Raw genomic sequence first — 27,854 nt, 5'->3', positions numbered from 1 at the left:
AGATATATCTCAATTGATTTTGCCTTTCCTCCATATTGGAATTTAAATATGTGTTGCATGCATATACCCCTAAGAGTCAAAAAGTTAAGACGATTAAGAAATGAATAGTTATATTGATTTTACCAAATGCATTTTCCCAGATCTAAAGTTAGCAGTATCCAGTGTTGTCCGGAATTCATGTTATTCTATATGGGAATGACATGAAGTGTCGTGCAAAGAGTGTGAGTTCCAGATGAAAATGATGTTACTGTCACGGCGATTGAAATTGAAACATGTGACAAATTCCTAAGCTGAAATTCAATTGGATTACTTCATTCTTATCCTTAGAGAAAGTTAGTCAGCCAGAACATCACCAGGTACTTTTTCTTGTTCAATAGAATCGACATTAGAATTGAATAATTCAGGTCCTGGAAATGTTGCCTTCCCCAGGGCCCAAAGCATTACAATACTAGAATTTATCTATGGAAGTTAGCTCAAAGAACCGTGCATTTATGTTACCATGAGTAAACAAAATTGGATGGTGAAAGCAACACCGCAAGTCAACAGAGAGCCTATCAATCAGTTGAAAAACTTTATCGTTCTCTACTTCAACTTTGTAACTCATGAGAATAAACGGTCGAAAATTGAGAAGAACTAAAAGATATACACCATAGCTGGAGGATATTGCTTTGTGTTTTATGTGTTTTAGCTCAGGGCAGCATCGCACATCGCAGTCTGTTTTTTCCCAACAGCATGGACCATTTACCCCAGACAATACAAGTATCTCTTTCTTATGATTTCCACTACTGTCCAGTTTTCTATTCAGTTCAACACACTTTGACTACAAAGGTAACAGAAGCATTCTCTTTGAAGTTTGTTTTTATCTGCAGAGACAAACTTCCTCCCCTCTGAAAGTTTGGACAGTTTGATTGATCAGGGTAGCTTCCTGGAGATGACCTCATTATGTATGCACAATGATTCATTATATATGTGGGAGTACTCATTATATATGCGTGATAACCTCTGAAAGCAACACTATTGTTGTTTTGTGTGAAATCTAGGGATGTTTCTGATCACCGTTTGCCCTACAGTCACAATTTGTAAGATGAGGAAAGTCTGGGGTTATGTTAAACTGTCTACCACGTCAAAATTCTGCTAGCAAAGCATAAAAAAAGAAACATAAGCTAACCTAGAACAAAAAAAACTTGCAGAGAAAGCCATACACCTAACTGAGTCTGAGAGGTACAAATATAGAACTCAATGGTATTGTTCAGCCATAGTTGTCATTCCTTCTGAGTTTATCACCCCCAGTGTGTTTGCAGTACCAGTAGTTTGATTTGTTTGTTTTCTTTCAAAATTATAAGATGAAAGAGTCACAATGCAGAATTTCAATGTAGATGACGTAATATTTTTACTCTAAAATAATGTCGTTGAAATATTTCTGATACATCGACAGGAGATAGTTCTTCAGGTGCCCAAAAAGGGCGTTACTAGGATTGTCATTACTAATAAGTTAGCTTTTCAAACCAAACAAAATACAGACAAAAATGTGGTATTTTTAGAAGTGTTGTATTATATGATGCAAGGTGGACATGGTCTGTTGTATATGCTATAAGGAACTACGCTAATAGTTTAGTCTGATGACTGAAATTTAGGAATCTAATTAAGGACTGACAGTCTGTGTGTGTAGAACATAGCATGACCAAATATACTTACAATTTAAAAAAAAATTGCATTCTAAAGGAGGCTATGTGGCCTGTCTGAAAGGTATACATGTTATTACACTCAAAATCTAGGCAATCAGTGGCAGACTTGAAAATCTGTAAGTCCAGAACAGAACTAGCACAGAGACTTGGCTAACCTAGCCTAGATGCTACATGTGGTATCAAATCTCTTCACCACCCCCCACCCCCCACCCTACCCCCACCTCTGTAACAGTGTAAGAAAGATGATAATAATAATAATGGTTTATTTTCAAATCAAAATGGTGACCATTGATGGTAAAATAAAATGAGTGATATGATTAAAAATGCTTGAAAAAGACAAAGACAACCGATAAAAGAAACTGTATAGCTGTACTAGTATAACTATAAGATAATTAAAAAAATGACAAAAAACGATGGTAAACCATAAAAACAAAACTTTTTAAAACACAGAACTTTACAAATACATAATTCAGTATGAAATCAGAACAAAAATATCTTGAGATTTGATGCACAAATAAATAGCACTAGATTATGGCTAACAAAATTTTTGTTCTCCCCAACAACGCAGTCAAACCCATATGATAGTTACGGATACTGAGTTTAAACTGAACAACGCCCATTGGTCATTACTATTTGTACAATAATTTATACCCTATTATGAGTCATCAAAGACTCCTTTGTTTGTAATTTTTCCCTTTTATTGACATTCCACAATCATTACAGAGTGATCTAGACATGACCCTATAAATTCTTGAGGCGCTTGACATCAGATGACACGTCAAATTTGTCCAGACTCTTTTGTCTGTATGTTATGTACAATACAAAACTACATGTAAACGAGTAACAGGTTCATGTACAAAATCTAAACTGCAAAAAACGTCGGACATAATTTGCTACGGCAGCGGCAATTGTGGTTTTGGCTTACTAAGATAGACACAAACTAAAACTATAGTTGTGACATGTTGATATAAGCTATTGAATTGAATGGGTTTAAAATTGTACTCACACTAGGGTAGTCTTTCCGATGACTTCCATAATCTGGCAGTGCACATTTTTGGGGGATTTCCATTATGTGTACACTATTTTGATCACAGGGTGAATAGATTTGCACAACAGAGGCATCGTTATAATTTGTGTAAAATACCACATCGAACAATAGGTTTAGTTTGAGTCAAACTACCTATATAAAGTAAGTCAAAACCTACATTGCCACTGTCGTAATTGTGGGTTATCACTTCAGTGTACTACAGACCTGTAGTTTACATTTTCTTTCCAAGATAAAAGCCATATAATCTAAACTATAAGACAGTAGACCATTCTGATAGTAATTAACAGGACATTATCACCTCATTTACTTTATTGTTTTGATATGAAGCATTTACTTAAAGATGTAAACATTGAGGTAAGATTTCATATCAAAGACCACATTGCTAGCTTCTGGTTATATTTTGTACACATTAAAGACCACATTGCCAGCTTCTGGTTCTGTTCTGATTATTTGGATATATCCCGGTTGTGTTGAAATGGTGGCGACGTGGAATTCCAGTCCACTAGATTTTCATCTATCGCAGAGGAGAGAGTGATTACCCGGGTAGTTAAGTCGCCAGTTTTCTCAGGTAGACACAAACTAAAACTATTGTCACAACATGTTGATACAACAGTAAGCTATTGAATGGACTTTGGTTTAATTATAGTCTACATAGAGAGGCAACTCTGCAAACTAGTTTATTTAGAGTTCCATGAACTTGCAGTGCTGTTTTAGGACTTCCAATGTTTACACTATCTTGATCACAAGGTGATTAGAATCACACAACAGAGGAACCACTATCACCCACTTGTGTAATCTACCACATTGAAGAACAATAGATTTAGTTTGCGTCTATCTTAGTAAACTGAAGGCTGGATTTCCAGTGTCGTAACACTTTCAAGTGAACATGCCAGAAAGGATGTCAAAAGTTCACAATAAAAACAAATGCCTGTATTTTTTGCTTGGGGTTGAGAACCATGAATTATGAATGAAGATGAGCAAAATACAGAAATGGGGATGGAACAAAATGTGGGAATGGGGGATGTGTCCTCAGTTAATTTAGTGACTACCTCGACAAAACATTTGCTAAACCAGATCTGCATGGGCTAACTTTTGACGTACAACTTTGGAAATCCGGGCCTTAGTTTACTTTAAATAGATACAAACTAAAACTATTGTTGTTCAGTGTCGTACATTACATAAGTGGGTCATAGCGGTCCCTCTGTTATGCAAATCTAATAAGTATAAACATTGGAAGTCCCAAAACAGTACACTGCAACTATATGGAATAAACTTTTCAAAAGCTGCCCTACTGAGACGATAAACTATAATGAAACCAACATCCATTCGATAGCTTATCACAGTTGTATCAATATGTTGCGACAATAGTTTTAGTTTTGTGTCTATCTCAGAAAACCGAAGCTTTGATTACCATAGTGATATTTATTGAACAACTTAAGATTTTCACAGGCTTTGTATGTACCTAGAAAGCTGCACAACCTATGTGAAGAACATCTGTTAACAATTAGAGACAGACCATTGTGAAAAGTGCACTCAACTAAACGTATAAATCCCAATGCTGTTTGGACGTGTCACGAACGTCCATCTCGTTCTGTCATACAAATAATATCACCTTTAATAACCTTTGACCTTTCCATTTTATGTCATATTTTCATCGAATATCATTTTGTTGTGTGTCTCTGACACTGACAGGAATGGTTAAGATATTCTGTGTTTGACACGACATATGACCTAATATCACCCCAAACAACCTTCAAGGGACTCTGGTTCATATTCGATGTTCTGTTCTGCATGACGTTATCAAGGGTTGTCTAGCATTTTCAAAACATATTTTGGTCATTCTCTAAAAGCAATATACTATTCTATATTTCACTTTTGGGGGCAAAATAATCCTGATTTTCAAATGTCTACTGACTGGAATTGTTTGTGTTAAATAATTTTTTCTAGACTTGTAAAACAGTATGATCTTATTAAATAATTCTCTCCCTTGCACTGAAAAAATACAAGTCAGGAAAAACAAGTTTAAAAACTTGCTACGTTTGCCACACATTGTGTTAATTTGTAATTTGTACCATACTTTCTTGTAAAGCACCTGTGTAACTTAGATTGATTTTACCTACTTGCTACATAATTTGACTGTAATATGAGTTCCTTGACATCATATCACGACATGTAACTTGTCACATATCACTGGTGACCTTTTAAGGCACAATAGGTCAGACAATATACTTTTACTTGGTTGTCATAGCGATAGTAGCTAAGGACTTTGTTGCCAAGCAACCACGGCATAGGAACCGAGATTGAAACCAATGGTATTAGACAGAATTTAGTACTTAGAATAGAGAGTGATGTCGAAACGTTATCTTGATAAAAAAGGTGTCAAAGTGAATTTGTAATTCTGTGAAAAGATAGGAATCTTCTACAAGTACTAGTTTTGCATCATGAGCGGGCTTTTTCACAGGGTTTGAATTTAATGCTAAATATTTTATCATTTTGAATGTTTAGCCATGCTAGATTTTCCATGTTTTGATACATTTACCCTAATGATAGAAACATTGTAACTGCTGTGAAAGAGGCCACAATATTACAAGTATAAATTTATGATAACTTAATAACAAAATTCATTTTTCCCAAAGGATTAATTTGATAGAATATGACAAATAGCCCAAAGTTATAAGCTGATGATACAGACAGGTTGTACAGATTAGATTAATTAAATTATGCCTGCCATACTTGAGGACAAATGAATCCTGGCATCAGTTATAAAGTTTTCTAGTTCGAAAGTTGAGTGCCCCTACCACAGGTCTTGTCATTGTAGTAATAACTCAAATTTGTCTGTGTGTGCAATATCGGTGTAGCCGAAAGTAATACATCAAGTGAACAGAAGAGAAATAATTAATCCGTCGGTGGAAACCATTGCGCCATCTTTCTTTATTCTAATTGACAAGTAAATGTAGCATTATGATCGATGTTCCTCTAAAATTGGACAAAGGAAAATACAGAAACAAATTGGGCAAAGAAAAAAGGCAGAAACCATTGCCCAAATCACTCTTCATGTTAATTGCCAAATAAACATAGTGTTATGGTGGCTGGTTCCTCTCAATTGAACAGAAAAACAAGGCAGTCTTCAGTCAGCCATGTCACTCTCCTCAACTTGAAGTCCTACATAATGACCAGGTGCTTCTGTAAACCGAAATAATATCCTACGTTTCACTGAACCGTATACTATTAGATGGTAACACGGCTACTTGTCAGGGCTTGTCGAAATGCAGCAACAATGGTTTGCTGTGTTCAGAACAAGAATGTTGTTAGCTGTACATTTTTAGAGTGAAGGTTTTATGTGATGAAAATACAGAATGAGGTAATATGTTAGAGAAACATGTCAAGAGTGTGTTGTACCGGGAATTCAAATGCCGGGATTTCATTTCCGTGCATACGGATATGCCAGAGAAATTACATTTTAATGTCTCCCTGTAATAAAATGTAAATTGGTGTCCTGTAATGTAAATACTCTTTTATTAGATAACCCTTTTATCGTGTTTATGGCGGAATGAATATAAATTGTAAACCACTTGTGCTCGACCATGTTGCCGCCAAAATCATCCCAACAAAATTCTCGTAAAAGGAGTAAATTTTTCATTCATGGCAACTTTAATATGTACTAAATCAGTGAAGACATCTTTTTATGCAAACAATGTAAAAAAAATATAGCTTAAAATCTCTAAAAAAAAAAACTGAGTTGATTTTTTACAAATGTGTTTCACTTACAAATGTACTCTTGATTGCACGTTGAGTTGGACGCTTGAGTCATGGGAGAGAAATTTACAGTGATGTTGCATCATGGTTAAATGCATATTTACATTATTTACCAGTCGTAGGATTTCCTGCGTATTAGCAATGAATTTTGGTCACATATTTTTACTAGTACTAAGGAAGGAAGGATATGTAATTTGTAAAATACTACATCATTTTTTGACAGACTAAAGCATTTTGTTTGTTAGTAACATAGATATAAGATCTATGTTTGAATATGGTGGCTTAACCCATTCAGTACTGAAAACTTTGCCGGCAAAATTATTTGAACAAAATTCTTGTTTTTATGTAAGTTTTTGGCATATATCAGCTTCATTTTAGACTGGAATTAAAGAAATGTTATTTCCTAATAAAGTAATATTATAACTATGAAAATGTTCATATAAATTGGGTCCCAAAATTATTTAAAACTCGTCTCCAGTCATGAAAGGCTTAAGAAAAAGTCTAGAGGCAACTTCTTCTATTATTTCTAGCTGTATCGACCATTCTGATCATATTTAATAAACACCGGCATACTACCATGTGATGTTTGAAAACATCCTCGATATAAACAAATTAAATGTCTGTGGGAGCGATTCTCAAAATCATTGTGTATTTTGAGTATGATGTATTTACCTGCCTACATGTAAGCCCAGAAGTATCGTTATCTGAGTCAAGAATATATCTTTTCAGTTTCATTGCCGTCGAAGCCTTCATAGAGAAGTGGGCTAATCAACAATAACAATGTCGTTGTATCTAAATTTCCCACCATGCATCGCTAGTGGAAAAATTACCCTAAGCAGAACACCGATGCACAATGTGTAGATATAAATAACAGTTCCTGGAAAATAAAGAATCACCTCAATATCTGGTACAGGATGCATTGTATGTGTGTGTTATCTGATGAAAATATTGTATCTTGACAGCTAATATTCGTTGAAAATTCACATGACTTTGATATCTAGTACATTGTATTTCTGATGAAACTATTGCATCTGTACAACTAACTTGTCTTGCAAATTCATTCATGACTTGTATTTGTAACTTCAGAATCACATAGTCTAGAACTATATGTGTGGGCTTGTTTTCTTCAATTGATGGAGAGAGAGAAAGAGTGAGAGAGATCGTAGAAAACGAGTCCACGCGTATAGTTCTGGACCAGAATCGCATGTCTTTGATATCTAGCACAGAGTGTACTTCTGTAAAATCGTAATCTTGTAATGTACTAACAACCACTCCAAATCATTTCTCACGAGATACAGAATATACAGACCATTTGTCTGACACTGTCAAGCATGATGGATTATTGTATTTTTATCATCAAAACTTTGTCCCTTAGGAATGCTAATAATGAAGTTATGACCATATCATACCTGTAATTATCTATCGATAAAATCTACAACGACATATCCATGATAATGTATGTAAAATGTACTATCTGTTATAAATGACTGCATTCCCAGGTTTGTAATAATTGTAGCAGATCATAGCTAGGTCGTATGAGGTATTCTCATTGAGGAAATTACATTTATATGAAATTTTAGGAACCTGCCGTGAGAATTTTATAAAATCTTGTAATATTTGTCATTGATAAATTAATGATATTTCAGAAAAGTGGGGTCTGTTTATGAGTTTTCCATGCGAGTAGGCCCCATCAGATCCCATTTTAAAGCCTATCTGCATATTAGAACTGGCATTCCATCACTTCCACACACACACATGGTGTTTGGAAGATGAAGGCTAAAATCCAAGGCAATGCCAGTGGAAGGCTTATCTTGTAGACAGTGCATGAACGTGTACAAAAATGTAGCTCAACTTCAAATTGTGACTGGAAATGTGTAATTCCCAGTTCAGCAAAACACCAAACCTAGTTCCATTCAGCAGTAAACAATAGGCTGGTCCAGAGACTCAGCTCCTGTGGATCGACATACTGGCCTGACTTTCTGGCTAACGACACTGTCGAACCAGATAGCCAAGTTTCAGGGGTAGCTATAGGCAAAACTACACTTGTACAGTATAGGCAAATCTGCTGTCTATTCTGTCAGTCAGTGTTAAATTGAATGTGACCACCTCACAACTTTATAACGTAAAGACAGTATCATAAAGAAATACTTTCCACGCCTCTGTTAAGTTTATTTCAACAAGTACATGACTGGATGCAGCCGTCCAGCACAAGATCACACAAATACAGCCATTGAAACTACCAAGAAATATTTATCAAGTCCCTGCCAAGTGTTTTTCAACAAGTCTCCATGCATCCCGTCCTACGCGATACATTGGGGACAATTTACTATATAGTTCTACTTGTAGTACGTTGACATATAAAGTATACTTTACTGTCCTACAAGCTTTTATAGCATCCAGAGAGGATGTTGGGGTCAAAAGGTTCAGTTGTAACTTTTCAAAAAAAAATTTGTGAGAGAAATTTTGAGTGTCATAGACAACACTTATATGTTGATGTATCGATGAACTCTGTTCAATGCAATATTGAGTTATCTAGTAGAACACTGTGTACTTTGTATAGGTCTGTTAGGAAGTATAAAATGTACCATATTTGACTTGACTGTGAAGATTTATAGCGTGTACAAGATCTGGAATCGTCGTCATTCTTCTCGATCCACAAGTAATTACCTGCGTGTGCTCAAAGAATTGTGGAAAATTATACTTTTTTTTTGCAAAAAAATCAAAGAATGCAATGGTATAAAGTAGAGTAACATAATTACATGTATACAGAAGTTCATTTCTCTTATTCCTAATGAAAAAGGGAATGGGAAGAATACACCATTTTGCAACATTTTAGATTCCCAAACATGTTATCCCAGAGACTTGGATATCTGACTGTAGATACATACTGGCTTGACAGTATACATTTACATGTATGTGCTGACGAATGACATTTTCAAGCCAGATAGCCAAACCTCTGAGCTACAAACATTGAGAAGTTCAAAACTTGTATTATTACACTGACAGTTGTGTGTTCTCAGTATTAATACAGAACAGTGTCAATAAATTTAGGTCTATTTTTTTGCACGAAATGGTTTAAAAATTGTTCATGCCAATTCTTGCCTACTTTGCAAGTAATGTATTTTCATAAAGGCAGTAAATAACATGGCGTCTTCACTCTGTTGAGGAATATATACCTGTCTTGCATTCCGACTTTGATTGAGGCCACCGTGACTTGGCATAAATGGTGAACTATGTAATGAATAGCACTGTTCTGCAAGTAAACATAATCTGCAGACCAGAAAAATGACATGCTAGTCCTTCTTTTGGATGAGCACTAAATCAAATTAGTGTCAATTGAGCTGCTTCATTGTGCATAAGATGTCTGTTACTTAAAGTTTCAAATTGCCTCTATAGCAGAAATACCAAAACAGCTCCAAAACATTAGTATCCGGATCAGAGCACCTAGCACAATCGTGGCTAGGTTTCACCTCGGGCAAACAATTACAGAAATATGGTGACTGCAAGACTTGGAGTCCTCAAATAAACGTGTCAATTGTAAATCAATAAAAAGAATGAACAAACCGACAGACAGACAGACAGACAGACAGACAGGAAATCGGTGTCTGAACTTAGTTTAGAGGTCCAATAAAACGACAACGACGACGGCTAGCATGATGAGTGGGAGGAAGAGATAGATGTTTATTCAGGTTGTCTGGTCTAATTATCGACTGCCCTTGTAGATTCTTAACCTCTGTCAGTTCAGCTTTATTGTTTTAGCCTTGCTAAAAAGAAAGGTGTCTGATTGGTGTCACTTCTAAAGCTGTGTGAATGATTTATCATATACTTATTTCAAGTACTTGTGCAGACCATAATGGCAATTGAAAGATTAATGTTTTGCACTCATAAAATTGTAATAAAAGTTTCTGTTAATGGGTCTTTTTCACGAAATATTACATGGCGCCCTGCGTAAGTGTTTGCAGTTGTTTGATGTACTGTATTATTCTATCCTGTATTTTAACTTCAAAGCTGTTTCAGGATTGACTAGTCAATGACTTAGAAATCACTTTCATAGCCTCGGACTACTAATGTACTGAGAGAATGAGATTTACATTAGGAACTACATGTAGTTCACAGTGTTCCGTGGCTAATTTTATTGACGTATTTCGTAATGTCAAAGTAAATCTGATCCAATTATACTTTGAATTCAATTTGTGTTCAGCTGTTCTCTCTGGTTTATCCTGCCATGATCGGCTTCCGAATCAGTGCTCCAAATCAGTTCTTGAGTTTCACTTATAGCAAAATGTGTCCCAATTTATAGGTTGTTCACCTCAGTTCATTATCGAACGGGTGCTACTTGAAGAAGAACTGTGACATCCTAGTTACAATTCACGTTACGATTTTCAGGCCATGTTTTCTGTTTTTCTCATTTTTTACACCCATGAATGTGACATCTATGCCAAAACCCCTCACCCCTCCCAACCCACCCCTGACAGATTTCTTTGAAAGGGATGAACGGTCAGCCATATTTGTGAACATTTTGTTTCATTGTTGAGAATATTAGATGCATTACATTTGAGTGCAAGATTTAAGATGATTAGAAATGTTTATTCAGATATTCATCTAATATTTGTTATCACTTAACCTGTCTACAGGCTGGAACTTTGACTCAGCTACACGCAACTTTTAAGAATGAGTTCATGTCTATCAGATTCACATACTTTAATTTATAAACCAGGAAATTTTTGTTAAAGACCTACTTTCGCTGATTTCGCTGGAAACCAAAAACACAAAAATAAGTAGTGACTAAAATGCTTTCGTGTATATGAACACAATGTACCAGTCTTGTAATTAGTAAAAAATTAGTCTTTGAGAACCAGCGAAAGACTGTAAAATCGCAAAATTTTCCTGCGGCAAAAATATGTATGTTTACAGCATTATCCAGTTATTACAAGCTTCTGATCATTGCATAATTCTTAACCGATTTTATTTATTAAAAATATGTCATATTACTGACGTGATTTGCTATGATTGACACCCCAGTATTCAGAAGGAGAGACAGCCATATTGATTAAACTTCAGGAAGCCAGAAATAATATGATGTTTATGTAGATTAACCTGACTTATGTTTTGATTACTTCACAGGGCCGTCATGTCAAAACAGGGCAGCTTGCTGCTATCAAAGTTATGGACGTCACAGAGGTAAGAAACTCATTCTAAAATTCACCTGTTGTATAAGGCCAAAAAAAGAAAAGAATTGTTTCTGGTCAGGACAGTTTGTGTAAAATGGTGCGATGACGAGATTTTTTAATTCTCAACAAACCTGTCACTCAGTCTACTATTTATGGCAGTTACTGTTCTTTTTATTTAGTACTTTACAGCAAGTGTGTATGTGGGACAGATGCCATTTACTTGTTCATGATTGGCTCTGCACTTGTCTTCACTGAAGTAGGGAGGGTTATTTTTGTGTTTCCCCATGGATCTGCAGACTGCATGGGCTGGACAAACACACAAAAAAAAAAGATCGACGCGGGTGTATTCAAGTGATGCACGCACTGACAAGAAACATTTCTGTCTTCTTTTTTTTGGCGTAACATATTATCAAGTAGCAGTATTTGAACAGAATATATCTCATTACCTGAATTATGAATATATCCCATTACCTGAATAGAATATATGTCAATACCTGAAAAAGAATTTTACCACCTCGGCACGTCTTTACAATTTCTTGATCAACACCACAATTTCTACTCTATATTGCCAAGATGTTAAACTGTAAAATCAAATCTTAAGATCTCTCTTCACTGTTAGAGAAGAAATTATTTCACTTCATAGATAGCCTTCAGACTTTGCTATCTCTAGCTGTTGGTTTGGATAGCCAGACACAGTTAAGAACATGACTAGTCTGTGGGCTAGCACTCCAGATGTACCATATTACTGTGGGCACATGTGAGAATAATAGGGAACTTGCAATCCATACTGAGCATGCTCAGACGCAAAGAACCATGGGATTTGCTGTGGTTATCGTAATACCTAATCTGGAGCTACCGATAAAATAAACCTCCCACAGTGATCAGAGTGACTATGAGTTGATTGATTATTTGTTGTTAAAAACAATGTAACATTATTGTTTACAATACTATTTGATTAGTATTTATTATCACATTTCCCATGATGCAACATTCAACATGGCAGGTTTGCAAGTTCCCTATTGACCTTCTTGTTCTAGTTTACCCTCTTGGATGAGGTAAAATGCTATAACTTGGGTTCTGAGGATTCACACCCCGGCTATTTTCTCTATTACATTCAACTTACATGTATTCATAAAATGCTCACATTTTGTAGGAAGGCTTTCAATCCTTTAGTAAGTTGTGTACATGCATGCCAATTCATGTACACATTTCTTTGATTATATCAGAGCATTATATACATGATAGCATATATATATATTCTTTATAAACTGTATTTTTGAGGAACATGCATTCAGGACATCATGTTCAAGTAGAGCAAATAATATTGGTGTCATTTCCTACGTTGGTGAGACACAGTTCTCAACTGTCATATGTGAATCCACAGTGTCTGTCTTGTGTGTAGGTTACAGCTGTCTAATTAAATCCACAACGATTTCAATAGCAGAATTATTTATGTAACCATCACATAGTTTATGTCTGTTGAAGAGCCTAGATAATACTATAGTCTGTCTATTATTAGTCCAACACAATACTGTGATATTATACCCATGACAGCTGATATGATACAGCCCTGGCACAGCCTGGTAGATGATATTATGCAGTACTGTCATCTTTATTGATGTCTAAATTTACATGTGACACAGACTACAATGTGGAGACAGCCAAGAGACATAACAATAGAGATAGACTAAAATAATCATGTAATGAATAGTGGTGCCACAATTGAGACATATGCAAATCATTAGGACTTACATGTCTAAACAAAAACTGGTTTATACCAAGGAAGAGTAACTTTTATGTCAAACAAAATTGGTTCATGAACTTTTTAAGTTTTTATATCCATACAGAACTGTTTTATGTCATGGAAGAGTAACTTTTATATCTGTATGAAAGCGCCAAGCTGCAATATAGTCAGGACTGCTTGCAGACAGTGTACTGGAAGTGATTCTTACAAAAGGGAGAAGGAGGGTGGGTCATTGTCAGGATCGAGTTTCTGACTTATTCTGTCTGCAAGCAGGACTACATGTAGCTGTAACACTAATAGTCTGCCCCAGATCATGACTGTGTGTATCTACTTTACAAACTACTTGCAGAAACTACATGTAGGTTTGATTCTATTATGTGTAACCCAGAGACTTGGCTCTCTGGTATGACATGATAAAACTACATTGTCTCTAGGTAGACGAAAAGACATTTGTCTCTGGGCTAAGATATGCGTGACTATTTTAGTAGCTGCTGTAATCGTTTATACATGGTAATCAGTTGTACAGCAATCCCAAACATCCTACTTCAGTTAAAAATTTTGAACCTGAATCAACAAAGTTTTGAAATTTTCTTCAAATTTCATCATTTTCAAATACCTATTTGTAAAATACTGACATTAACAAAATAATTTGTAACATTTCAGTCCAAAATTGTGTCAAAATTATGTCGTTAGTTGAAAAATTTTATGAAAAAGTAAAATTTGTGTGCCTCAAAAAATGGCAGGAACTTGAGTAACCTATGTGCTATGCTCGTCGTAGTGAAACTCAGTATAGATGTTGCTGTATTTTCTATCGTATAAACAGGAAATGAAGCCTGAAAGATTAGAATAATTAATTTCCATATACGAGTAATTAATTTTCTTCAAAGATCAAAACTGAACCCTGGAGTATCAAATCCAATTAAACTTTGATGTCACTGTTGCATGTATTTACATTGCCACAAATTATCTTACACGAAAATTGAGTTAGCATAAAGAAGTGGTACGTTATTATCGCGTAAGATTACCGCATGATAGAGAGGATGATGTGGCCTTGAATATTATTTTAGATATTTAATATATCATCCATCTAAAGAGTAATTTAAAAGATGATTACATTTTGAGATTAAAATTTAGAAAGTTACATTGAGGTTACTGACTTTAGACACACGGGGTCAGGGTAACAATTTCAAATTTAATTTCTGCCGACAAATGTTGTCGTATTGATGTCTGTTTTGCAAATGGGTTGTGTAAAAATGGTCCCGAAAACTGTCTGATTTATTGTTTATTGATCCGTAAAAAAGCAAGCTGGTGGCATTATGCTAATGATATGTAAATTAGTCATGTTTAACATATGCAAATTATCTGTAGTTCCTGGTTATGTAAATCATATGCAAATTACACTGCTTGCTTACCTGATCAGGAATTTTCAGACAGCACTGTACATCACCAGGGTTTAACTTCCAGGGATAAAGCATAGAACTAAGTGATTGGTTCAAAAATAGCTGAATATCAAACTTCCTGGTAGTTTTTCACCTAAATAATAATATTCTTCAACAATCTACAAACACTGTCATTTTAAACAAGCCAAAGTACAAGTAAATCTGGACATTTTTGCTAAAGATTTATTTGTGCTTCTGTCGCTAGACAACAAATATGCAAAAACTAAGTAATGACTAAAATTTCTTCGTGTACATGAACACAATGTACCAGTCTGGTAATTAGTAAAAATTAGTCTTTGAGAAGTAGCTGAAAACTATAAAAAAAAAATTGCAAGAATTTCTAGTAGCGAAAATATCTAGGGTTACAATTTTCACACACTCGACATTGATGCAATGTTTATTGTACTGTTTAAGAATGCAATGTATAAGTCATGCTGAATGTACCTGTATATTAGTAGTTAGCAAAATAAACCTACAAAATTAAAAAACTCTGATGATAAGAATAACAATTTTAAACTTTTGTCCAAAGAAAAAATGGTTCAAAATGTAAGCAAAATATTCAAAAAATGAAAGAGAAAGTTTCAGGGAAAGATTGTTGGAAATGAATATCAAGTTAAATTTTTCATACCATTTTGATATTTTTCAAAATTGAAAAGAGTTTTGATATTTTTAGGAACAGTTTGAGTAAAGTAATGAGCAAATTTGAAAAAAAATATGAAATTTTCTTTTCAATTCATCCCAAAACGTTACGCAAATTTTATGTTAATTATATGCAATTTTGCTTTCTTGTACAGTATTGGACTTAGAGAATCTATTGAATGGAATAGATATGTCTAAACCTCTGGTACTTTGAGAGATGTACAATGTACTTAACTGTTATCAGGTCACAGAATTTTGGATTTCATTCGAAGTAACTAGATGTGACTTGTTTTCAAATTTTAATTGACAAGATGAATTGAAACCCTCAGGAAGTAGGAAATGAAAATAAAATTACCAACTAGGTTTTATTGCTTGTCATAAATTAATTCATTTGGTGGTGTTCCTCAAAATTTTAGGTTTGGAATTTTCAGGGAGACAGTTTTACAGGTTTGTTCTTCAGAAAATGAAAGATGGTTTAGATGAGTTGAGATGTTAGTTAAATTTGAATAATAAATGTTATGGTATTCATAGCATTTTGCTTAGTTATTACAAGATTTTGCAAAAAATTAACATAAATCTTTTTTCATTTTGTAAAAATTGAACCATATTTTCTTGAAACCAAATAAATTTTACAATCTTACTGTGCCTTTGTAACTTAAAGTTACTTGGTCTGCAACTGAATGCTTTTACATTATATCGATGCACATTAAATACTTACACAGAACTACTCTAGTACAAGTGTAAAAAGGATACATGACGTGAATTGTATGAAAATTCATCTTCCGGCGTTGTTTCTGAGCGATAAAGTTTGAGTTGACCCCACAGCAGAATATGTATGACCCGCCATGATTCAAACCGTTCAGAATCGATCACCTGACAACCACATGTAATGAGCATGCGCAGAAGTAATTTATGCGGTGACCTATGCCCGGCCGGCCCAGGATCGGAACGTGACCCAGCCATGTCAGATGTAAGTATATAAACAAATACACGTGTTTCTAACCAGTGTTTTCGAGATCTTTCCACCACATATTGCAAATCTGTAAATGTGTCATCGCTTGATGAGAATATGTAGGCGATTTGTGCAAATAGTAAAATCTTTATTGTGTGTGACATCGTGATGGCATGGGCTCTAGATCTAATAAACTGGTGATTTGTTTGCACAAACCAAGTTTTATGGCCATCAAAGTACAAAAACAATTGCGTTGTGTGAAGGTCAAAGTTATTTGGGACATGTAACGAGCAGAAAGCATTACTTTTGCCGACAAATTGAACCAGAATTTACAAATACAATTGTTTTTCAGGAAACTTCCATTTGAAATAAATGCAAGAATGCAACTTTTTTGGCTGTAATTTTTGTGCATCGTATTGGTTATTTCCCCAATGTGTGTCATGATACTCATTGATAGGTCCCATACGATTCCAAATGTTTTTTTTTAATTTTCCTTTAATCTGTCCATTATCAAATGTATGCAAAATATATGTATTGTTTCATTATTTTCAAGTAAATACATGTAATAAAGTACATAAGGGAGTGTCCAGATTTTACTTCAAGGGGGACCCCGGAGGATTTCCACTTTTCCTTGTATTTTTTTCAAGCCCCCCCCCCCCCCCCCACAAAAACTTGGGAAAAATTGATGCCCCCCTGTAAGTACTTTATTTTTCCATGCCCCCCCCCCCCCATAGACTCACACATATACACAAACACACTTTGTGGAGTCATGATGGGTGAATGGTTAGCGTGGCTTGAAATCTACAGATTGCAGGTTCGAGCCCCGTTGCTGCCTGCTGTTTATTTTTGAGTGGCTAAAGTCCTTGGGCAAGATTTGAACCATGACTGTGCCTTAGTCAAACCAGCTGTATAACTGGGGACCTGGTAGGATGTAGCACTTTGAGCATGGAGTGGGAAAGCACTATATAAGAACATTATTATTACACATACACAACATACATACATGTATGTATGTATGTATGTATGTATGTATGTATGTATGTATGTATGTATGTATGTATGTATGTATGTGTGTGTGTGTGTGTGTGTGTGTGTGTGTATGTATGTATGTGTGTGTATGTATGTATGTAAGTGCTACTTTTCTTACTTCAGGCTAGTTTTAGTGGTTTGGAAGAGGGTGCTGTATGCAGAAGGACAGGAAGGGGTAACAGGGTAGGGTTAGGGAAGGTAGTATGCCTACCATTGGCGATATTGACAACCAATTACAAGACAGACAACAAAGAATGGAAGTAAGAACATATGTTCATTTTTAACAATAGTACATCATAGAACCTCAAGGGTCAATGAGTACATATATATTTAATAGCTGACCACAGAATGAACATGACATTATTCACATCTCACAAACGCTTCTTTCAAAGCTGCACTAGCAGCTTCTGAAATGTTTGTTGTCCATATTTTTGTTAGATGTAATGACTACCTAATGATGTTGTCCACCCTAATGACCACTATACAATCACAGGTGGTGAAACATACAGTATCTGTACACACACTATAAATCCAAACCAAATAATCTGTTGTTACAATTGTAGTTATCCAATGACATCACAATTTCAACCTAATACTGTACTGCTTGGATGAAAACAATGTTACTGATTTCTAATCATGGGCTGTCCAATCAAAAAAACAACATTTCAGTTACAGTTAGTGATGTTTTCATCTCGATCTACATTTACTATTCTGTGTTGTTTACAGTTTTAGTATTACAGGTTGTTAATCAGCTACAAGCACTATTTCAATATTTGTAGTATGACCTCCACCGGACCTCTAGTGACAATAAAATTGAAACGAAAGTAAATGTACATTCTCAATGTGATATCCAAGTTTTTTACTGTAAGTCATAAGTTATCAAGGCCTTGAATTAGATTAGGAACCATGCATACAATGCACAGGAAACAACTATTCTGATATCAAGAGAGACAAACACACATTCACAATTTATGAAGACTATGCTACATTTGAGCATAGATGTTCATGAACTCTGGATTCATTAGTATCTAATGGAAATTTCTACATACAGTAACAATATTTCTTAGAAGCAAATCCAACATTTTCACCAACATCTTGTTAGCACTGTACTACTATGGGCTGTTTGTACCTGTCCCAAAGAAATGTGAAACAAGGTGGAGTGGTAAAGCTTATTAAGGATCTGTACATACAAGCTTCCCAAATTAGGGAGCCTTCAGTATTGACAGGGTGAAGGGCCAGAGGAAATCACACATGATCTGTTCAGTAAAACATGACCCCCTCCCCCCATTTGTAAAAAGTGACCCTCCCCTTTGTCCCATTTTGTAAAACATGACCCTCCCCATGATAATTCCATAAACTGAATGCTAATCAATCTTCCCATTATATGTATACACTCACTGTTGCAGTTTTCGGACAGACTCTGTTTTTGGACAGATATCAACTCGTCCCATGATCCTTGTTGTTTTCTTTTGAACTATCATATTGTCATGCTCAAGCACTCATACGAAAGATTAAGCGATACAAAAGCTTTGATTCAACACTAATTTTGTGGTATCAGTTCTGAGAGCACTAATATTGGTGATCACAAAGTTACCATATGTAACAACACCGTCATAGTTGCCAGTGCTTTTTGCATTGTGAGTGATAAGGTGAGATGGTACAATCAATAAAATGCATCATTTTATAGACAATTTTCTTACATTATATGTATTTGTACTTTGGCATGTAAAAGACTCGTAAAAGTAAATGATGAGTGTTCATCTCACTTTTACATCTCAAAACACACAAAAGAAATTGACAATCATTGAATCTTAAAATTGGTCACAAAACTACAGATTGTAAAATGTGACCCTCCCCTAAACATTACTATCCAAAATATGACCCCCAAGAACAGGTTTGTAAAATGTGACCCACCCCCTGATTCCTTTGGCCCAACCCTACCTGTAAATACTGATGGCTCCCTTAGTATGTCCTGTGATGTCACAACCTGTTCGTAATCATATCGTGATGATACATGGTATGGCCCATTGCAGTACACCCTAGAAAATACTGACATCAGAAAAAATTTGGACCTCACTTCCTAAAAATTATTACCATATTGTGAGCGGCCGTGTCCCTTTGAATGCTGCATGACAGCCATGCACCTTTTCGCAATCATGCTAAACTAGAAGTACCTTCATGAACTCCTGTCATTTAAAAGTAACTGTAATGACAAATGAATAGTAGTCTCTGGTTACATCACAAATGACAGCAGATGATAACATTGGAACTGTGATTCAACCAAAATAACACATCTAAACAAATCAAACTGGATCAATTGAATGGTTTATGAAGATTACACAAACCAAAGTTTGCATAAATGTATTGAATGTAACAAATAAACATGTACATGTACATGAAGTATGTGCAGCATTATGGATGGATTCACTTATTGCTATAAAGTTGAAAATCAAAAGAACTGCACTATTCTTCCTTTCAAAATGTTCTATTTCATACCATGTAACTCATGATTTTAGACACTGTCCTCCATATAAACTAAAAAAACCCTATTTTTTTTCCCTTCCTTTACAGGACTTTAATTTTCTTGTACCAAATGAGGCTGTTCTAGCAATAGCCAGAAGATGGCGACAAGAATTTTTGCAGTAGATGATGTTGAAGATAACAATGATGCCAAAAGCATGCTGCTTGCACAAATTTTGTTCTTTGGCAACATGGTAGACTAGGGGTTGGCAACCATGTTGTTGTTATAAGCTGTTGTGTCTGGGTGATAAGGGACAGATACCCTGACCCATTCTTAACATACACTGGATTTAGACCATCCAGACTTCAGTGAATGCATAGTGAATCAAGGTCATCTCAACACTTGCACTTCTACCAATGATGCTGTTGGGGGTGGAGATATGGGAGCAAGATTTCTTGACAGTCATCTAGGGTCACTGGCTTCCAGTTCCTTCCTTCGCTTCATTCCTTGTCAGTCAAGTAGTCTTGTGTCCACTATTAGTTTCTTCAAGGCAAGCAAATGTGGGTATGTTTTCTCCACTTTGAGAGGTGTGATAGCCCATCTACAACTCTTTTTTTTTTTGGAATACTCTGTGGTGGCTAAAATTCATAATACAGGAAAAGAGACAAAATTTGTTGTTACAATAAGCATTCATGTTAATGCAGTTTTAGCCTGTGTATGGCACTTGATTTACAATTTTGCTAGTGTCTACTATCGTTCTTGTGCTATTTACAGTTTATGCTATTAGCCACACCTAAACAAATAACATTACAAAAATACATACCTGTATGCTTGTCATATAATCCCCCCCCCCCCCATATCAGCTTACTTTTACTCATACACATAGTATTACTAGCAGGACAGTAGATAGGAGTTACTAAAGTTGCAGACTCAGTGCTGCAGGCATGCTACTATAATTTGGTGTATCATTCAACACAAATTTCTCAGCCTTCCGAGTTTGCCTTTCACCAGCTGTTCAAAACATATCTACAAATCTTTCCCTCCCTGGTGATTATTATAACAGATTTGATCATTGCCTTAGTTATTCTACTACACATATTACACACACACACACACACACACACACACACACACACACAAAACTAACAGCTTCACTTAGAAAAATGTTAACTCTGTGCATACTTGGTGTTGTGTCAAGTAGAAAGCCATGTTTGAGTGTAGCCAAATTTACGTGATTGACATTTTTTTATTATAGTGATTACATGATAGACTTGTACATTTCAACAGAAAAACTCATCACAAGTGGGTAGTTTAGCACAGCTTGTGATAGGCAAACTATGCTGCTTAGTCAAATAGTGTTGTAATCTATGTTCATTATAGGTGTGTGTGTGTGTGTGTGTGTGTGTGTGTGTGTGTGTGTGTGCATGCGTAAGTGAATGATTGAAGTTTTTTTTTTATTCATGCACTGTTCAGTGTTTGACATTATCATTTTGAATACACTTTTTGACATTGATGAGACTCTATATTTCTGTCTTAGTGGTTAACTAGACTGGATAATTTTTGTATTGAAATATTGTACCAGATTAGACTTCATCCAATGTTCTTCCTTTGACATGATTTACCTAATATGTACTAAGTATATTTCTGATACATGTATATATGTTTATATTAAAAGAGAACTATTTATTGTTACCGAATCACTCCTTCCCTTGTCCTCAGTAAATCTCTGTCAACATGTACATTGTGATCTAGAGCTGCAAGCAAGTTTCTTGCACTGTAAACGGGTGGTGTATTTGCTGAGCACTTAGATGCATACATCAATCATTCAATGTATGTTGGTGAAAAGACTCCAGGTCTGAAGTTGTCCTGAAAACAAATACACAGAACAGTATATAAGGTCTCCACTATGGAAGTGCCTATTCAAAATTGGTTGTGAGCACCATGCATACTCAACATGTTCAGCTTGACATTTCTGTGAGAATAAGAAACCACACAACAACCTTTATTGGCTTTGTTATATCACATTGATTTACAGCTAAAATAATGTAGGCTTGGTGATTCACTCATAGAAAATTATGTTTTTGACACAGAAGTAGACATAGTTAAACTCTAGACTAACAATAACAGAGACAACAAACACAGTAGGTTCCTTAGTATTGCTATTCTTTCACAGTGTAGTAAAAGCAGGCTTCTAGTGAAAACATTATACATGGACTTGATGGTTTTTAATGGCTGCAGTTGTTTATTTTCTAACTGATAATCTACATTTCAACTTGACTACTTCTACATCACACTGCACAGCACCTATGTAATTATTTCTTTTACATTACAAGCTGTCTGAGGGTGTGCATTTAACAGTTATTTCACATGAGTGAAACACCAAGCCTACATCATTTTAGCTGTACTTATTGGTACATGGTACACAGAAAACATACAATTTAATTTTATTTCTTTGTTTGGTTATGGAGCATGCAGTAATGGTCTAAAATTGACACGGTCAATAACTTGAAAATAGCATCAAAGGTTTAACTAGTAATGATAGCTAGAACACATGATTATTCAATACTTTCCTATCAAGCGTGTTACAGTAATGCTAAACACAATATTTTTTACAATTTTGGGATGAATTCAAGCACGTGATCACAACCTAAACACAATGATTATATCTACGTCAGTAGGGATGAAGTCAAGCATGAGATCACAGCATAAACACAAGGACTATATCAACGTTAGTAGGGTGATTTGACTACTGAATAGAGTACAGTGCCTGATGTACCTCAATAGGAATTCTGCTTTCAAAACTGAAACAAAACCACTTGTGATCTTTTTCAAAAATACATTCATTTCCATGGTTCTAACAAAGATTGGTAAAATGCCAAAAGTATGTACACTTTGATCATTGGTATCTGTCCTATACACATATTGAGAATGTGATAGGTTTCATTCATACCTTTCAATTTCTTAAAGCACTCCAGTATATTAGGATGGTGTAGTATCAAAACCCAAGTCAACATCATATCGGTGATTGAAATATAGATCACCATGAATATTACATGGTTGTCATTCCTCCAATATACTCACCCACTTCAAGTATAAGGCAGAACCAACAAATTCATTAGAAATATTGATTTCACCATTGCAGTCAGCTACTGTGCACACCGAGGAAACTCTGGTTTGAGTTGAGTAACTGCTTCAGATACACAAGGCACATAGTATCACTGAGCAAAGAATCTTTGTCCTCATCACTTTGAACATGTTGAATTCCTTGAACTTGACTTGTGTTATTAGTATTGTCAAGACTTTCATCTTTATTGTCACTTACTGTCCAGCATCTTCATCATCTGGCTCTATATGTCCATCATCCCTACAAAATATTGACAATTATTATTTATCGTGTGAATCACCCACTAACACTAACCACGGGGGCAGCGAACATGTAATTGTTTGATCCATAGATCGACTGATTGATCGTTTTATTGATTGATTTATTATTTGGTTGAATGATTGATCGATTGAATGATCAATTTTTGTGGTGCAATAAAAATTATTTCGTGTGTGATATTGATCAAGTCACTCATTTAGTTCTCTTTTCCTATCTACTTTTCTCTCTTTCAGTTGTATGTTATTCTCTCTTTATTGACTAAATAAAGATGCCATATCCATTCTTCTCCTCTGATCTAAATTAAAACACCATTAATTTCATAATTGGCGAGAGATCACTCACATTAACAGTTTGCTTTATCGCTCATCTTCTGGGAGATTATCACACTAGACAAACAGTTGAAGAAGGTGCTAAAGGCAGTGTGAAAGCATACCTTGTCTCAGATGACACCCTCACCTACAGTATATGTTGACCTTGTTACCATTGTCAAAGTGACCCATGAGCCTAGCGACTAAGAATTTAAGATAGTCATTCACAAACATGGCCGCAACAAGAGGAGTGAACTGGTCATCAGAAGTAACACAAGCAATCATGGATAGTAAGAAGGCGTCTGATCTCGAACTGTGACTCTTAAAACGCATCAAAACATGTCGAAAATAATGATGCAGTCTAGATTGTTCAGCTAATCGATGCGTCGTCTCATCATGATATCTTTGTAGACTACCTCAAAATCTCCTACGTGTCAACATTTGTCTCCGAAAACGCATTGGCAGAATTGTAGTGAGTTTTATATCACCACAAAACTCAATGAGTGAATTGATCAATATCCAACATAAAATAAGTCATATTGCACCACAAAGATTGATCATTCAATTGATTAATCATTCAACCAAATAATAATCAATCAATTGATTGATCAATCGATAAATTAAATGCTCACTGCCCCTACGCAGTAACAAATACATTCACTCTACTCCACCACATCACTGTATGTACATGTACACTGTCAATATCATTTCAAAAATAAATTTCATACAATGTACATATACTCACAGCATAGTTATATTGAAGCTTGGTTCATACTAGTCTGAATCTTCTTCACCGGACTCTTCTAAGTCATTACTCTCAGCATGTTTCAAAGAAACCTGTTAGTGATAAATGAAATAAAACAGATATGTAACATAATGACACATTCCTAGTACCAGTTCTTTGTATGTACAACTAGACACAACAAACTATTTGGCAAGTATAACCATGTAATCTGCAATGAATCTGATGTAACGCAAGCTTGCAATGTACATCATGTGGTAAGCAATCATGTGAGTACTTCCTCAAATGGATCAATGAATGATTCTGACATAATCTTGCACTTGCACTTTGTGTTCGACAGGTGCTGTAGGTAAAATACAGAATTTGTGAGACATGAGGAACAGGGTAAAAATACAAAGAAGCACATCCATGTTGTATGACCAATAAATATAACATGTTCATGTTCGCTATGAATGTTAAAATAATCATTACCATTTGTATGTATTTTACCAGTATCTACAATGTACATGTATTTCCACATATGTACGATATGAAATGCAATTGATCATCATAAATTATGTACCTTTCACTTTGTGCCTGTGCCTGGGAGGAAGTTGCAGTCAGGTGTACATTCTTGATGGAGGATTCACAACTGTACTACTACAGGTGATTTCTGATATAACACATTAATTCCTGACATGATAGAACCCCTGTGAAGGAAAGAAAACCAAATGTTCAATGATCCAACAAACATTGGTCAACCTGTAGTCGTGTTCACAGCTACATGTATGACTTGATCCAAATAGTCATATTAAGAATACATGTAACAGCCAGAATTATTTTAATGCCCACATACACGTCTAAACTGCCTCCTTGCTAAATGCAAACCCACAACATGGCTAGTAAATTACTAAGAATATTAAGTCTGATAACTGTTCATGCCAGTGATATTTTGGACAAAGTGGTCTGTTATTGATAACATGGGAAAGCAACAGAAATATTTGACAACAATACATTGTACATTTGTATGTCATATGTTATGTATAACTAGAAATCTTACCTATCAGATTCCATTGATAAAAATTTAGACACATCTGGACCACTCATTTGACCCAACATCTGCACACCTTCACCTAAGTGACCAGTTGTTGTGTTGATGTTTGAGGCACTGTGCGTCCACTTCTACAATGAGCACAAAATGCACACACTATAATAATAGTAATATTGTTGGAAGCCAATTCAAAAATGAAATATGTCTATTTTTTTAAAATGTAGAGTACAATGTACACATTAACAATGATAAAAAGATATCAATATGGTTTGAAAGAAACTGTACATGATTTGCAAAAATGTAAAAACAAATTCAATATTACATTGTATTTACTCTAATGTTCTGAGCGCCATAGCTTTGTGTAAATACAAAAAGTTAGTAAGATATCCGAGTCAGCAATATTTATAAAATGTGATTGATAAAAATAAAACATTTAAATTACATGTAAAGAAATGTTTTCCTCACTTTACAATACATTGCTGGTTGCTTCTGAATACAATAAACATACTGTTCATACAGTTATTAAACTACATGGTTGTAACTTTCAGTTTTATGCATAGAATAATGGTTAGATAATAAATGGCAGAATAGTTTGTGTAATAATTTAAAATCAAAATTATGATTCATATTCTCTATACATACTTGATCTGTTGAAATTGGCCAACTCTTCCTGTAGTAGCTTGGGAAGTACTGGCTACTGGCTGTGATGTATCTTTTCCCTCAGCAAGTACTCTGCCTTTACTGGGTTGATGATCATAGTACCTGTGTAAAATTGGAAACATTCACAATAATACATTAGACATTTAGAAAAACAAAACCCCAAAAAACAGAAAATATTGAAATGTTTAGGGAAGGAAAATAAGCACATATACCAACGTTAGACTCGTAATTTTCAAAACTAACATTTACTTGTAGCTCTAGAGTGGTGTCAAGTAAACACACCAAAATTACCTTCTTCCAGAATTTGAGTTTTGGAGTATTAAAAAACTGTGGTGATAGCAAAATATTGGTGCAATAATACTACATTTTTTGTATTTCTAAAACTCAAAGTTATAGTTCATATAAGACATCAATGTATGCTATAGTATTGTACTATGATCAAAATAAGAATAGTACACTACAATGGTGGTTGTTTTTATCATTCTTACAAGCTATACTAGCAAGCTAGAACATCAACTCTACCGTACATACAACTGTGAGAATGCAGTATTGTCCATTGTGGTTTGGACAGCCTGTCACCAATTTTTACCACAATTAGTAGTGACATAAAACAACGGGTCATCATTTTACAAAAACAAAACATCACAGGTTTGCAGCTGTGTGTATTTTAGTCGTACTATAACTACTACTAAAAGTATACGAGCGTTATAGCGCCATGCTTTCGCCAATGTCATAAACATAAATGTGGTGTCACAAACAAACAAATATTCATGCTTTTTCGCCAATGTCATAAACGTAAATATGGTGTCACAAACAAACAACTATTCACTGTATCTGCGTTAAAGATTTCAACTCTAAAATACCCTTGCATGTGAGTGATATACTCGCTAAATTTCAACAAATACATCAATGTATACACGAATGTAAACACAACTCAGCTGTTCATGTGTCATTCACAGACAGGAAATGCGTATGTACTTACAGCTATACTTACCAGTCTAAAAGAAACTCCGCGACTTTCCAGTGAAATTGTAGCGAATTTGCCTCTTTCAGTGCTTTCCAGCGGTCGATCTGTCCAAATATATTTATTTTGCCGATGGACGATTTTGTTTTCCTTCGTTTCCTGACTGAATCCGTAAGAGTTGGACGACCTTGCATCTGTACTGTTGGTGTCTGCCATGTTGAAGAGGTCGTAGTGATTGCGCATGCGCATATCTGCGTTCAAACCAAAACCGTTAGGTGACCGGGTCAAATTCTCGCGTTTGAACATCGACGTTACTGGTTTGAACGGGGTCAGGGGTCGATTAAAAAAACGTACCATTTAATCAGATATCGTATCACAGCAGTTTATTGCGTACAGGTTTGCCAGTGACTAACCGCTGTTTAGACAAGTTACAGTAAGTGGTATAATATGAGTAACCTTTAAAAAGGAAACAAAAATGCAAAGAAATACGCAAAAGTTGCAGACCATGTCCCTTTAATGTATACATTTTGTGTACTGCGAATGGAAATATCGGTCAAATATTTGCAGGCGACAAAAAATCACCTAAGTTTCACCCCAAAAAGAAAAGAATGATTTAACAGAGTCAAAATGTCAAAACAAGGGCATCACTCATTCTGACGTGTAATTATATCGGATAATTAAATTCATCTTAATAACATTTTTAGGTACTCTGGGATGATAAATTTTCCCAGAGTTCGTTTGTGAACATTTCTTCTACCTTATATCTTTGTTTGGTACCTGGAGGTGTTGTTGTATGTAGTAGGCCCTCTGTGGCTTTGTTTTGTAGTAAATGGTCATATTTTCA

The 27,854-nt window shown here is 35.2% G+C and overlaps 2 protein-coding genes across 4 annotated transcripts in view; one reads left to right on the top strand and one right to left on the bottom strand.

Moving 5' to 3' along the window:
• The window catches only part of LOC144442554 (mitogen-activated protein kinase kinase kinase kinase 4-like), an 87,001-nt gene that overhangs the window by 26,088 nt on the left and 33,059 nt on the right, over window positions 1-27,854 (top strand). For all 3 annotated transcript variants that reach the window (XM_078131931.1, XM_078131929.1, XM_078131928.1), the window contains exon 3: window positions 11,614-11,670. In XM_078131931.1, the coding sequence (XP_077988057.1) occupies window positions 11,614-11,670 (57 nt within the window). The remainder of the gene's footprint in view (window positions 1-11,613; window positions 11,671-27,854) is intronic.
• On the bottom strand, window positions 17,787-27,228 carry LOC144442313 (uncharacterized). The gene is made up of 8 exons (XM_078131626.1): window positions 27,041-27,228; window positions 26,029-26,148; window positions 25,396-25,517; window positions 24,919-25,045; window positions 24,360-24,451; window positions 23,006-23,288; window positions 21,618-21,790; window positions 17,787-20,562 (listed from the first exon to the last, which is right to left on the bottom strand). Exons 1-3 carry the CDS (start codon window positions 27,202-27,204, stop codon window positions 25,469-25,471), a joined length of 333 nt encoding a protein of 110 aa, XP_077987752.1. The 5' UTR covers window positions 27,205-27,228; the 3' UTR covers window positions 17,787-20,562; window positions 21,618-21,790; window positions 23,006-23,288; window positions 24,360-24,451; window positions 24,919-25,045; window positions 25,396-25,468.

The sequence above is a fragment of the Glandiceps talaboti genome, chromosome 11 (genome assembly GCF_964340395.1).
Source record: "Glandiceps talaboti chromosome 11, keGlaTala1.1, whole genome shotgun sequence".
Taxonomy (NCBI): domain Eukaryota; kingdom Metazoa; phylum Hemichordata; class Enteropneusta; family Spengelidae; genus Glandiceps; species Glandiceps talaboti.
The sequence above is the reverse complement of the archived record's forward strand: the minus strand, read 5'-3'. Positions and strand labels throughout refer to the sequence as shown.